At 41.8% G+C, this 13179-nt stretch overlaps 1 protein-coding gene across 5 annotated transcripts in view; it reads left to right on the top strand.

The window, feature by feature from the left end:
- METRNL (meteorin like, glial cell differentiation regulator) overlaps nucleotides 1–9347 on the top strand; it is a 40393-nt gene extending 31046 nt beyond the window's left edge. For all 5 annotated transcript variants that reach the window (XM_025210170.1, XM_025210169.1, XM_014522301.2 and 2 more), the window contains 2 exons: nucleotides 7521–7580; nucleotides 8398–9347. In XM_025210170.1, coding sequence (XP_025065955.1) covers nucleotides 7521–7580; nucleotides 8398–8714 — 377 coding nt within the window. In that variant the 3' untranslated portion in view covers nucleotides 8715–9347. The remainder of the gene's footprint in view (nucleotides 1–7520; nucleotides 7581–8397) is intronic.
- Nucleotides 9348–13179: the final 3832 nt, after the last annotated feature.

The raw sequence follows: 13179 nt of genomic DNA, 5'->3' as shown, positions 1-13179 counted from the left end.
AGAGTAGAAAAACATTTGTTAAAAATTTGCTTCTACAACAAAATGATATGGTAAACTTGGCCTTCTGTGATAGAAATACTGCAGAAAGAATTTAGCTGAAAAATCCATCTACCCAAGTGGCTTTCAATTCAGTAAAGCATTCATGACGTGCAACTACTTCTGTCCCAAAGGGTCTGGCAGTAAGGTTTTATATGGTACCAGGAATGATGGTGAGGCAACATCTGAGGTGCAGGAGCAGAGAACTGAAATTAATCCTAACTCAATGCACCTCTCTCAGCCTGGTGGGGAAGAAAGAAGTTCACTCTTGCTTGGCTGGGCCAGGCCTGCCTGGGTCTGAAGCTGACATGGAGTACAGTCCCTGCTCTTTCAGGGAGCTGACAGAAGTGACATTTGCCATGCGATCGGCCCCTTGAAAGCACTTTACAGCCATCCCTTGACAGAAGTGCATGGCCGTAAAGTGCCTTAAAAGTGCACTGTCCCACCCCTGGTGCTGTTTGCAGGAAGGGAGGGTGCTGGGATTTGTTTGGGATTTGCATGTCTGTCTGCCTTGGGGTGGGAAGGAGGAGGGACTTCAATCTACCCCCCCCCCCCCCCCCCAGCTCAGGTTGAGCAAAACCCACCCAGAGCACCCTCCCCTCCCTTCTCCCTCTGCTCCTGTCCTGCAGATGGCACCAGAGCTGGGAGGTGGAGGGGGCGCACAGCTCCAGGAGAGAGGCTGCTGACAGGCAGGGCTTCAAGGGCTGGTTCCAAAGCAGAGCTAGATTCCCCTGCTTCCCTGACCCAACAGTGAACGTTTGTTGGGGAGGGGTTGCTTTAACTTTTGGTGCTTTCTGTAAAGTGCTGTGAGTTAGAGCAGGAAGCTGCATGTCTGTCAGCGCCCATGATGATTCCCCACAGAACAGGCAGGCAATGAAATAGCAGGGCTTTAGCAGAATACTGGCTTTGTCCTTATCTGTTGGCCCGTGGCAAGTATGTGTGTGATGTTGGGAAGTAAGCTGCTCCTTTTCAAGGGTTACAATAATTTACTTCATCCTTAAAAAGATGGGATTATGGAGAGGAATTGCATTGCAGAAGGATGTCTTGGGACACAGTGCAGGTCAGGATGACTCCTGAGAGGTGTAGTTTATATATGATCCCTTGCTCTGCCTGGGCCTGAAGGTAGTTCTGTATTATGCTGCTTGAATAAAATCTCTTAGTGCCTCTAGATCACTTTTAATCTGTTTTATTAGGCTGTGTGCTGTAGCCAGGAACAGCTGAAAGGGGTTAACCCTCCACCCCTAAAGATAAAAGTATTGAAGACCCATAGTTGCTTCTGGAGCTGCCAAGTCAATTTAATTTTGAAAACTGTATTGCAAACAGGGCTTATCTAAATTCCTTCATCAAAAACTGGTTTAATGTCGATAGACTTCTTTGGTACTTAGGGCTTTAATGCTCTCTTGGAATACATTTTTATTAAAAGATAAGGTCTGATTTATGGTCTTATATTTTACATTTCTCAGAACACGCAAGTCGTCATGTCTCTGACAATAAAGTTTAGGTTTTTTTTCCCCTCCCTCTCTACAAGCAGGGAAGTGGAAATAACTCAGTCCTCTTAGCATAAACCATGCCACAGTATATGAAAGTCTGAATTTCATTAAAATTTATCCACTGGTTTAAATTGCTCTTAGAAAGTAAATACCACAGCCTCAGTCCCTGCTTAGGCCTTTTGAATTTATATATGTTAAAATGAACATTCAAAGATCAAGCCAAAGAAAAGGAGTATTTTTTTGTTTGTTTTAACCTTACCTTTTTGAAATAAAAACCTCAAATAAGTATCTTGGTTTGCATTCTGTCCATCAAGACTAGATAATTGTCTTATTTTGCTTGTCTAGAGCTGGTGTTTTTTCACGTGAGCAGAATTTTGGAACTTCAATACAGATTTCAGAGTCCTCATTTCCAGGCTCTGACTCTTTGTATGCTGCTGTGTCATGATTTGGACAAGATCAGGCTGCAGCTGTTGGTTCCTCACCAGTCACACATGCTAGATATTGGGTATCATGCATTGGCAGCTCTCTTCTTCAGCTGAGCTTAACATCTTCATTCATGACCTTTTGCTCTGGGTTGCCATTTGCATCGCTCTTTGAAGTTACCTGTTGTCTTCAGCATAGCCCTGCACCATGGCTCTTCCACAGTAAAGCTGGGAGCTGTTTGAGTTCCAGAGACTCTACTGGAGCCAATGGAGTTGTACGGTGCTGTGGAGGAATATGTCCTGGTACGTCAAATGCATGACAATTGTGTTCTGTTGATCTAAGAGGCGTGGTCACTTTCAAACCTGTGTCTTCTGAGTGGTGATATTATTTAACACAAGCTCCATGGCGACACATTTGCTATCCAGTTTAGAATTTTCATATTGAAACAATATTTGGGGAATGGTGCAGTTTGCCGAGGGTCATGTAATGCTACCCAAGCAAGAGACAGGAAAACACTATAAAACAAGGGAGTGACAAGGGGGCTCCACTGAGCATCATGGCTGGGTGTTGTTAAGTTCTGCCACAGGCATGGAGAAGCTCTCTGTGTTATACAGCCCTTCTGTTTCTGTTATGTGGTTGAAATGTGATTTGTGTGGCTGCAGGTATTCCACTAAGTGCAGGCGTGTTGGATGCTGTTCTGTTGATACGAGATTACAGCTAACATGTTTGCATCAGTTCAGGTCCAGGTGCAGTGACGCATTTTTGGGCAGCATTTCAGAATGGTGTCGGGCATATCTTGGAGACTGACTTGCTAAAGATCCCCAGGATAAGAAGAGTTGAAGGCTTTTCTAGAGCACTACTTCAGATTTCTGTAGCTAGTACTGTAGGTTCCCCTGCCTTCTGTTGCTGCCCATCACCCCTTGAGCTCCAGAGTGGGTTAGAGCTTCCCAAACTGAATGAAAGGCAGATGTAGTTATTTAGTGGCATAGGGATGCTCATATGGCAAACCACAACACTTCTCCACTTTTCCAGAAAATCCTGGCTGCCATTGGTACAAAGTAGCAGCCTTTCAGACCTTCAGGTTCATGTTGGAAGAATTCAGCCTTTCCCTTTTAAGAGGATGTCTTGGGGAAAAGATTAAATAAGATTAAATTAACTCTGACCGTAGTTAGGAGTAGAATTGGGCCATGAAACAGGAATATTTTGCTTCTTTCCTTTCTTGTATTTTTTAAATGCTCCTCCCCATGGACAGAATCCTTGGTCTACTGTCAATCAGATTCTCATTTCAAGTAAAAAGAGACTAAGTGAGGAATATCTGTGTATTTTGAAATTTCTTCTCAGAAGGCAAGCGCTTCTGGCTTTTTAGGAAAGAGTTGTTCAGTGGCATCCTTTTGAATAAGTTTAGGATTGCAGTAGTTGCAGGCCAACTTTGTAATATTTTCTTCCATACGAAGCTAGTGCTGGTGATGGTCCCTGACTCTAAACCCCAGAATTGGCATAATATGGGCAGCTGTAGTGCAGGATCACCCAGGCTGTGCTAATGCCAACATAGAAGGCAGTGGGGTCCCCGGCTCATTCAATCCTTAGCAGTGTCATTTAGATTGCCAGCAGCAATAGTGGTGATTTTTCACGAATTTAGCTTTTTCTGATTGGAGCTTCAACCATGCTTGGGTCCCACCACCGGGTTTTAAAGCTAACACGAGTGTGTATCTAACTTATGCTTGTAATGTGTAATTGTAGCATCTTTTGACAATTTGAAGTACAAACAAACCAGCACTACCTCCCACATAACACATGCATGCACACACTCCTACTTAACAAAACCAAAGGATGTTCCTTGGTAAGGTGTTTTTTTTTTTTCAGCCACTGTGCATTAAACCAATCCACTTCTGCTTTAAAGGGATGTCTTTCCTGTCTCCTGTCAAAGAGTAGCATTCTTGTAAATTGCAACACGTCAACCCACAGTGACGGAGCACAAATTTGATAGTGCAAAATGCTGTGTTAGTATTGGACAGAGACTGGACTTGATGACCAGTGAGGCCCCTTACAGTCCTTCGTTCTTGCCTTTTAGGTCAAGAGGGATTTTGTCCAAACCTCCTTGTGCTGTTCTCCGGCTATGGGAGAGCTCTTTGAGCTTAGTACTGTGATCACCTATATTTGTAATTAGCCACATCTCTCTCTATCCCTGTCTATCTTCCCCTCCCCCTGGGAAGGACAGAAAGACATGTTCAACAAGTCTGTTGGCCAACAAGTGCAGCCTATTGTTAGTATCACCATGTCCTCCTCAGTAACATCAGGTTCAGAGGGCAAATCGCTCAAAGCAGCTGGGACATGACTGCTGGCTCGTAAGGAATGATGTAATTACATCCCCCTCCACAGTGAAGTGAATAGAGAGGCCTTCAGAGACACTTGCTGGGGGGGCTGCCTCAGGTTACTTCAGGTCAGGATACTGTCAAAATCCATCAAAGGAATTCCCAGTAGATTTGGCAGCCGACCTGCACAATGCAGGCATTATGCCACAAGCGGTGTAGTTGAGTTATAGGCATCTGGGCTTTGGAGGGATTCAGTAAGATGTTGCTCTCCCCCTCCTCCCTCTGCTGCATGAATTAAGGCTTTTTTGGATTACTGAGTTTAAAGAAATCCAAGTGGTTCAAGCTGGTTTCTTTTTGTTACTAGTTCAGATAGTTTTTGTTGCAAGAGGGGGGGACCCAGAGAGCCATAAAACTTGCTCAGCAAGGAAAGGGACACAACCGGAGGTGAAGGGAGAACGTTGTCCTACTGTGAACACAGGGGCCTTTTTCTATTAACTCTGCAGGTTTCTCCATAAAATGACTTATCCTGGAACTACATAGATATTTTACATTTTTGATGCAAGCAAACATGATGTCTGCATTTCAGGATTGGTTTAAGGTCTGTAAGGGCTTCTGAGTTTGGATGGGGAAGCATACAGTCACTCAGCAGCCTGCAGGCAATGTTAATTACTGAACCTCTGCAGTTCAGCACTAATTTAACATATGATCAAAAGTTTTATTCCCTTTACTAGCAATGCCCCTATTAAAAAAAAAAATTCCCAGGTGTTGACTCGTTTGCATTTTCATTCTCTGTGGGAATATATGGTCAGGTTTTCATTTGATTGACTGTTTGTCTTCTGCTTTTCATGGTTGGTCTGCAGCAATCTTTTTTTATCTCCCACCCACAGCTAGGTATATACATATAGGATGTTACCCTTGCACAATATACCTGGTGTACCTAATGCGATTGGCGAATGAGGGATAGGGACATTTGAGCGTGGTGCTCTGGATTTGCTTGGCATTGTCACTATGGGGTGATGTTAAGTAGTGCTGATTGCACTGTATCACAACCAAACTCGAGCAAGTCAGCCTGGAGCTGAAAGAGAATACTGAATACCAAACTTAGTTTATTGTTCAAAAAGGAGAAGTTAGGATGCTGTCCTTTAACATCCATGTTTCTGAGACCTTAATATTGAAGGGAATTGGATCCATACTTAAAATGAAAAAACAAGTGCCCTTTATTACTAATATTAGTCTATTAATATGGGAGAAATCTTTTAAGGTCTCATTTATTTTTTGTCCCTAATGCTGCTGTTTTTCTCACTCATTTGAGAACACAAGTGGTCTTTTTCCCCGCCGCCTTTATCCCCGCTGAAGATTTACTTCTTGCAGTTGGTTCTCACATCAGGTTGTAAGAGGATGTTTGGTTCTAAAACAACTTTTTTCACTGATCTTTAAGAAAATCTTGTAGGGTTTGCCTCCATCTCAAATGGTTCACTAGTGCAACACCTAACCATATGATTAACTTCAGCACTTGTTAGATCCCATTAAAACCCAGCTGAATTCAAGAACCAGTGTCAAGTTTGTTAGCTAATATTGTTCTCTTCCTTTCCTCAATCTCATCTGTATGAATTTGGCTTTTGAATCAATAAAATATTTCCACAGTAGGATGTCATGGAAATAATGTGTGTTAATTTCCATTATTGGGTGAACATTAGAAGCTTATTCTGGACAAATCACTTTGTTAGGAATCTCCTGTTCAGGCTTTCTTCTGTGACTTCAGTTATGATCTTGACTCTGGCTGATCAGATCCACTGATAGGCATTTCTCATGACATTTTTGTGTTTCCAGACCTAGCCCCAAAGCAAGAACATACAAAGAAGCATTAAAAAGCTGGGAAAGGGCAGAATGCTCAAAGATTTCTTTGAAATTTTTTGTTCATATATTTAGGTGACTGGTCAGATTGGCTGTTTTTTGTCAAAACTACTTTGCCCACCCCTAGTTTTTCTTTCTTTAGAATTTATCACCCTTTAAGAGTTATTCCCTTAATCTTCCCAGCCCAGAAATGTGCATTTTACATTCTGTTTAATCCTATTAAGCTGTGTATTACACTGTATTAATCATCTGACTGGAGAAATCTGGTTCATTTGGAGCTGTAATCCTCCTCTTTGAATCACTGTTTCTATGGGACCTTGGAAAACATAAAATAGATTTGCTGTGTCTTATGTTAAAGAATAGTTATACTGTTTAGAAGGAAGGCTAATTGTTAAGTATCTTAGGGGCCAGATAAGCATCATTTAGACTAGTTCGAATGTACTACTTAGTACAGTAAAATACTTGCCTGAGTAGGGGGCGATTGTAAGGATGACAACTTGTGAATTTTGTAAATAAGCATTTGAGATGCTGATTTGGGGTGACTTTAATTTGTCTTAATTGTGGATTATCAAAACAATTACACTTGGCCTTGGCCTTGTGTAAACTCAGTTTATCAGCAGCAATGGTTATAATAATCCAGGGTGAATTGTATGGCTGACTGATATCAAGTGCGCCCTTAAAGTGACATCAAGGAAAAAGTATGTATTCTGATCCTCAGGCTTCCAGTGGGTAGCCTTAATTAGCATCACCAGGTAGGGTAGACCCTAATAGTAAGCAGATTTCTCAACTCAATAGGTATTATAGAAACATCTGTACTGTAACTACAGTACCTGCTCTTCAGAAATAGCTGGCTGAGTACAAAGCAGAATCACATTCTTGCATTGATTAGATTACTGTAGATACCAAATGTTTCCTGCAGTACAGGAAATGGTCTTTGTACTGCTTGTTTTAACAGATATGGACTTGAGTTTCCACTGTCTTGATGTAGTCAGACACATGTTGTTGTTTTTTTGTTTTTTGTTTTTTTTACTGAATATCCTGGTGAAATAGCCCTACCATATTTCATACAAATAATTTTTTAAAAAGCTTTGCTGTAAGAGTTTAAATGCCACATGATCTTCAGATCTGTTACAAGGGCTTTGAATTCCATAGTGCATCACACTATAAATAGACCTATAAAATCATCTAAATCCAAACGTATAATGTGCTGCCACCCCCCACCTGTGTGTGGACGTACTTTAATCGGTGTATACATTGTTATACAGTGCATGATGTTGAGGAATTTGCAACCTCTTAGCTTATAAAGTACTGAGTATTTGAGGGTTATTTTCATGTAAACGACTTGTTCAATAACAAGAATGAACCTATAATTTGTCTCTTATTAACTCTGCCCCTTTCTCTCCAGCCCCCTGCCGACCCTGCAGTGACACAGAAGTCCTCTTGGCTGTCTGCACTAATGATTTTGGTGAGTATCTTCTTTCTCTTCTGTTTCTACTTCCACAGTCTGCCCTCTCCCTCCCTACTTTTAATCTGGCGCCTGCTGGATTTGACTACAGAAACCTCTGCAAACAGTGATAAATGTAGACACCAAATTGCAACAAACTGGAAACTTTCTCTGCTTGCAGTAAACAAACTGTGTCCAAGGCAGCACAAAGAGAACAGAGAAGGAGAACATTTTTATAGGAGGTGACATGAAGGGCCTCAATTAAAGCCATTGTATTTGGCTAGTCCTTTCTATAGAGAACAAAGAAGAACCAAGCAACAACAATAGAGGTAGAAGTTCAAAGGTTTCTTGGGGGCATGTAATGGGTATTTTTCCCTTGATGTTCCAAAATGGACTACTGACAAAAGACCAAAGGCTCAGATGGCTGTTTTTATGTCTGTTTTCTAAAGGGGGAAAGTTAATGTTCAGCTAGTATTTGTAATGGTAGCAACAAACAAATTATATTGAGAGGGAGAAATTGGGAATGTTCTAAATGTGCTTTTGACTTTGGTAGATCTCTTCTTTCTTGAGCTGATTGCATGATTTCTAACGTAACTTCCTCATGCATAAATTTACAGTAATGTAGGCAATTTGGCTTTTGGGTTTTAAAGATATGCTGTAAGGATTATGAATACAAACACTGTGCCCTTGAACTTACTGGGCCAAATTTCAAACGGATGTAATAAATGCATTTTCCCCATTAACCTCACTGAAGCTGCCTGCTTCAGAACTGAATTTGGGCCCAACTCTCCCAAAGCATTCACGTAACCCTCACTTCATTTCATTCTTCTGTCTCCAGTTGTCAGAGGTTCCATCCAAGATGTAACAAATGAGGTAGAACAGCAAGAGTCCGTAATAGATGTCAGTGTAAGCAGACTCTACAGGCAGAAGAGCAAAGTCTTCCAGCCCTCAGAGGAAAGCGGGAGCTGGCGAGGGCAAATAAAGACCCTGCTGGAATGTGGGGTGAAACCAGGAGATGGAGACTTCCTCTTCACGGGACGCATGCACTTTGGGGAAGCCCGGTTAGGCTGTGCCCCTCGTTTCAAAGACTTCCAAAGGATGTACAAAGAAGCAAAGGACAAAGGGCTAAACCCTTGTGAAATTGGCCCGGACTGAAATCCTCCATTTAGCTGAAGATTGCTCTTAGCACTCGGCTGGAACTGATTCCCGGCCACAGTGAGCGTTCTGAACAAAAAACTGATCTGAATGAGGAGATCTGGTGAGCAGAGTGGAAGATCCACATGGGATGTCCCTGTGGCCAAGGGAGGCTGTTACACTAATGGAAGCAACAGAGGTACGAGCTCAGAAGGCTGCCAAGCACCCAAGGCTGGAATTTTAACCGATCTTGTCCCTATGAATTAAATTATTATATTTTTTTAGCAAGTTTCTTAGGAAAACAAGCAAAGAAACCTACCATGTCTTAAACCCCTTCCAGTAAAAAACCAACTGCCTTTATATCTCTTTAATACTAATGTCTTAAGCTGATGTAGCATTTGGTATGGCATATTCTGTATAAATGGTAAAGAATGTGGTAGAACACGGTAAAACCATCTTAATGTTGATGCTTTGTAAAAAGCTTGGTGTACAATTCAAAGTTTTTTGTTATGACAGAAATTTATGGAGCCAAACTCTTGTGTTTTTTGGTTTTTGTTTTTTAATTTGAAAGAATGTACAAATCGCCACCTGCAGCTTTTTGTCCAGGCTGGTAAATTGTTTCCATTCCAGAGAAATAAAGGTCCCTGGATTTGATCTGCTTTGTTACGACTTATTTTCCTTCTCCATAATTTGCAAGCTCTGCTGCTCCTGATGTGCATCTGGATCAAGTGTCACTGGGCTAAAGATTACTCCTTGCTTATTGTGTGGCTGCTTTGAATAGAGATAATGAAGTCTGAGTGCCTATGATCGATTTGGCAACCACAGTATTTTTTCACATGGAAGTGGGATCTATTCTTTTTGAAGTCTTAAAGGCACCTTTCCTAGGCAAGATGCTTTCAATGTTGCACTCTGCCACTCAATAGGCTATTTTGGGAACCACTGCAAAACAAATATTTTCCCCAACCTCATCCTTCCCATTGGCTAAGTTTAAGATGTCACAGGGGCAGTTTTTTTTGCAAGTATCTAGTTGGTCTAATAAAAGATAGCATCTCTGCCTCGTTCTGATTCCTTTTGCCTCTACACCAACACGGCTACAACCTGGTTACCTGTCACAGGGCCAGGTTCATTTCCCCTCCTGTTCTATGTGGAAAATGATTTTTTTTTAAGAGGACTGATTTGTCTGTCAGTGTCTCAACATGAATACAATAGTTTTCCCTCAAGCAGTGATAACATTCTGTGTAACCTGTAGCCCAGTATGTGTTAACTCTTTCTTTGGACAGTTGTCATTTAGGTGATTATTTTTTTTCTACATTTGTCTGTGTTCCCTCCACAGGTACATTTCCCATTGCCCTCTTCTCTTCTCACACTCACTCCCCCTGAATAAATCTCTTATTATAAAGTAATCCCCCCCCATCTCTGACCTTATTTTGTAGATCTCTCTGTACTCAAGGAATGATTCATTAAGTTAAAACTATATTTTAGTTTTACCTTTGTCCCCCTAAATTAAGTTAGCTGCTCAGATGGTACAAAATTCACCTCCCTCCCCCACCCCTGCACATATTTAAAGTTCTAAAATGGGCCCCTGTACTTATAGAAATATCTTATAGGATTTAATAATGATGGAATAATTGGGGTTTTATTGAAATTATTGACCCGGGGCAGAAAAGATTCTGAGACAGGAAATCCCCATGTGGATCTTTTTGCAGAGATCCCAACATGGGATTTACCCCGCTCAACCTTTGGAGAAAACTGTGCAACCCTTCTCTCAACCCACGCTTGCAAGACCTGAGCATTCTTCTGTAGGTTGTATGTGTATGTGAATGCAAGATTGCTTAGGAGGAGAGCTTAAGTTGACTTCAAGCCTGCGTCTGTAATAAAAGCAACAGCAAGTGAAGTGTCTCTACTGAGGCAAAGGGAGCCTTTACTTTTGGGGGCCAGGAAGCATGGTTTTGTTTGCAGTTTAGTTGTGACCATTCAATTGTTTAGAGATATTTATGCTTGCATTTCCAATACCAGTGTCTGGATTTAAAGATAATCCTTTTTGTTTTTTCTCTCACCTTGCACTACATTCCGCAGATTCAGTGTGTGGGGAGGTAGGGTGCCTTGGCTACCAGTGTTACCAACTCTGCTAGCTGCTGAGTTAAAAGTCCTTGGCGCATCATTCTCCAAGAAGGTCCTTGTACATCCTGCCAGTGAAAAGGGGTCAGGAGCTCACAAATGTCCTCTCTACTTGCCCCTTCCCTCTTAGTTACACTTCAGCTGTTTTGCAAATTGCTGACATGCTTTGTTTGTCCTTTAGGCTGCCACATGCTCATCATCACACCAATGGCAATTGCATAAATAAAATTGTAGGTGACTTGAAGGGAGTGGTTGAATGAGTAATAATTGCCTACAAAGCTCAGCTCTTTTCTTGGAAAGGGAGTAACACCTTTAAGGACATTTTTTTTGTTGACTGCACATTGACTGAACTGTAGTGCTACACCCTTTCCAGCATACCATGTCTTTTGCATTTTCCATCTGCTGCTTGGCCTAGTGTCATCATTGATATAGATATCTGGGCATGTGTAATGTACAGACTGCTTTAGTAAAGACTAAGGTATGATTTTTCATCGGAGGCTTTCACCCACAATCTGAAAAAGTAGTTCCTTGTTCTAGCCATTTAGGTTCTGAACTGAGCTAACAACTTGACATATTTGAGAGCAGAAAGACATATTTGTTGTCATCTAATGGGAATCATTTGGATGAGAAGATAATCAATAAACAATAACATAGGCACCAGCTTTGGTTCTTGCTGGTGGATGCTTTTTTTTTTTTCCTTTTGTGTTCCTGCGCTGAGCCCCATGTGTGCCCAGAAGTGGCAGCACATTATTGCCTGACACGGCTCGTGGATGCTGAGCACCCACTAACTTTTTTTTGTGGGTGCTTGAGCCCCAGAACACCCATGAAGTTGGTGCCTATGAGCAAAAATAAATGAAGAGTGAACATGAATTACTTTGGCTTAGGACTCCCCTAGTTTGATGGCACCCAAATAAATAATGATTCCTGTTTCAGGGCCTAGCTGGGTTTCTTTTGCATTTGCCTCTTAACTTGAGGAGATAAATTGAAATCATGGTTTAGATTGCAAGTGAAAATTAGTTCAGTGTTTTCCTTGCAATCTCTCTCTCTTTCTGATCCTCTGCATGGTGTGGTGAGGAGTCCATCAACAAATGCATTACATGAATAGAAGGTTATTAAAAGCTTGTTGCGAGTAAGGAGGAGTTGGGTTGGCAGACTGATGTGGGTGCCGTAACCGGAATATTAAAGGCGTAACAGATCATATGTGCCCAAGGGAAAATTTGCCTGTTCCAGCCTGATTGGGGATGAGAGATTTGTTCTCTGAGTAGCACAACCATAAACGCTTTGGAGAATAAGGGAGGATTATTGTGACTGATTTGTCTACAAGTAGCTTGAAAGATCTTGACTAAGACACCTGTCAGCATAGCTGGCTACCAAAAGGGAGAGAGAGCTTTTATCTAAGTATAGTTCACATTTTGCTCAGTAGATGAAGGCCTTGTCCATGCTAGAAAGGTGTCCCAGTGTGTCTAACTCGCATATTATCGCTGCTTGCAATGCAGCTCCATCTGTTTGAGCATTTTGACAGGTGGCTGGTGTTTTAGGCAGCAACCTTAAATTCTCCCTTTGGAAGAATAAACTTGCTCAGAAGACTGACTGAGAATAGGTCTCATGATTAGAGCCCATATAAGACTTCTGTTGTTTCATGGATCTCCTGTTACTGCTTATGAGCATTACCTTTGCAAAGCAAGACAGGTCTGTTCCTCTGGAAATTGTAATAATCCAGTGGGTAGCATTGTTGTGCACATCTAGTCTTTCAAGTTTACCTCCCAGTTGCTGATAATTGTTATGTCAAAACTCCAACTGTTTGGCCTTGAGCCTCCATATTTAGTATAGGAACTCCCCCTCTGCCTAGGCTGTACTTAATTAGGACATACTTATTTCTGGGGCTGAGAGCATTCCTTGGTGACTTTTTGCAATGATGCTAGCTGAATTAAATAGTAAAGGCATGGCAGCCAGGTTGGCTCCTGCTGTTCTGCTTGAAATCAGCCTAAAGAAGCAATGTTTGTCAAGTAGAACAAAATCACCAGGAAAGACATTTTCAGGTTTCTCCAAGCCAAAATAAATACACAAATACTGACAGCAGTGACTAGCAGATCAGAGGATGATAGGCGACAAAGCCTTTCATTTCTAGCTCACTGGTCATAACCCTGCCTATATTGGTAACAACTGAAACTTGGCTCCTTTGCCAGCTCAAGGTCTGGCCTACTTTCCGTCCACTCCCCCACAGCTAATTTACAGACTTCAGTAACTCCTTATCTTACTAGCTATGGGCTGAGAAGCAGCTGATAACTGTAGTATGATACTCTGGATGCTGCAGCAAAAGCAGCTCTTTCTCTAGGCAGCCCTATAAATCTCGCTCTTGCCCTCCCTG

This window comes from Alligator sinensis, unplaced genomic scaffold (genome assembly GCF_000455745.1).
Source record: "Alligator sinensis unplaced genomic scaffold, ASM45574v1 scaffold694_1, whole genome shotgun sequence".
NCBI lineage: Eukaryota > Metazoa > Chordata > Crocodylia > Alligatoridae > Alligator > Alligator sinensis.
Note: the sequence above shows the minus strand (reverse complement) of the source record. Positions and strands in the feature narration are given on the sequence as shown.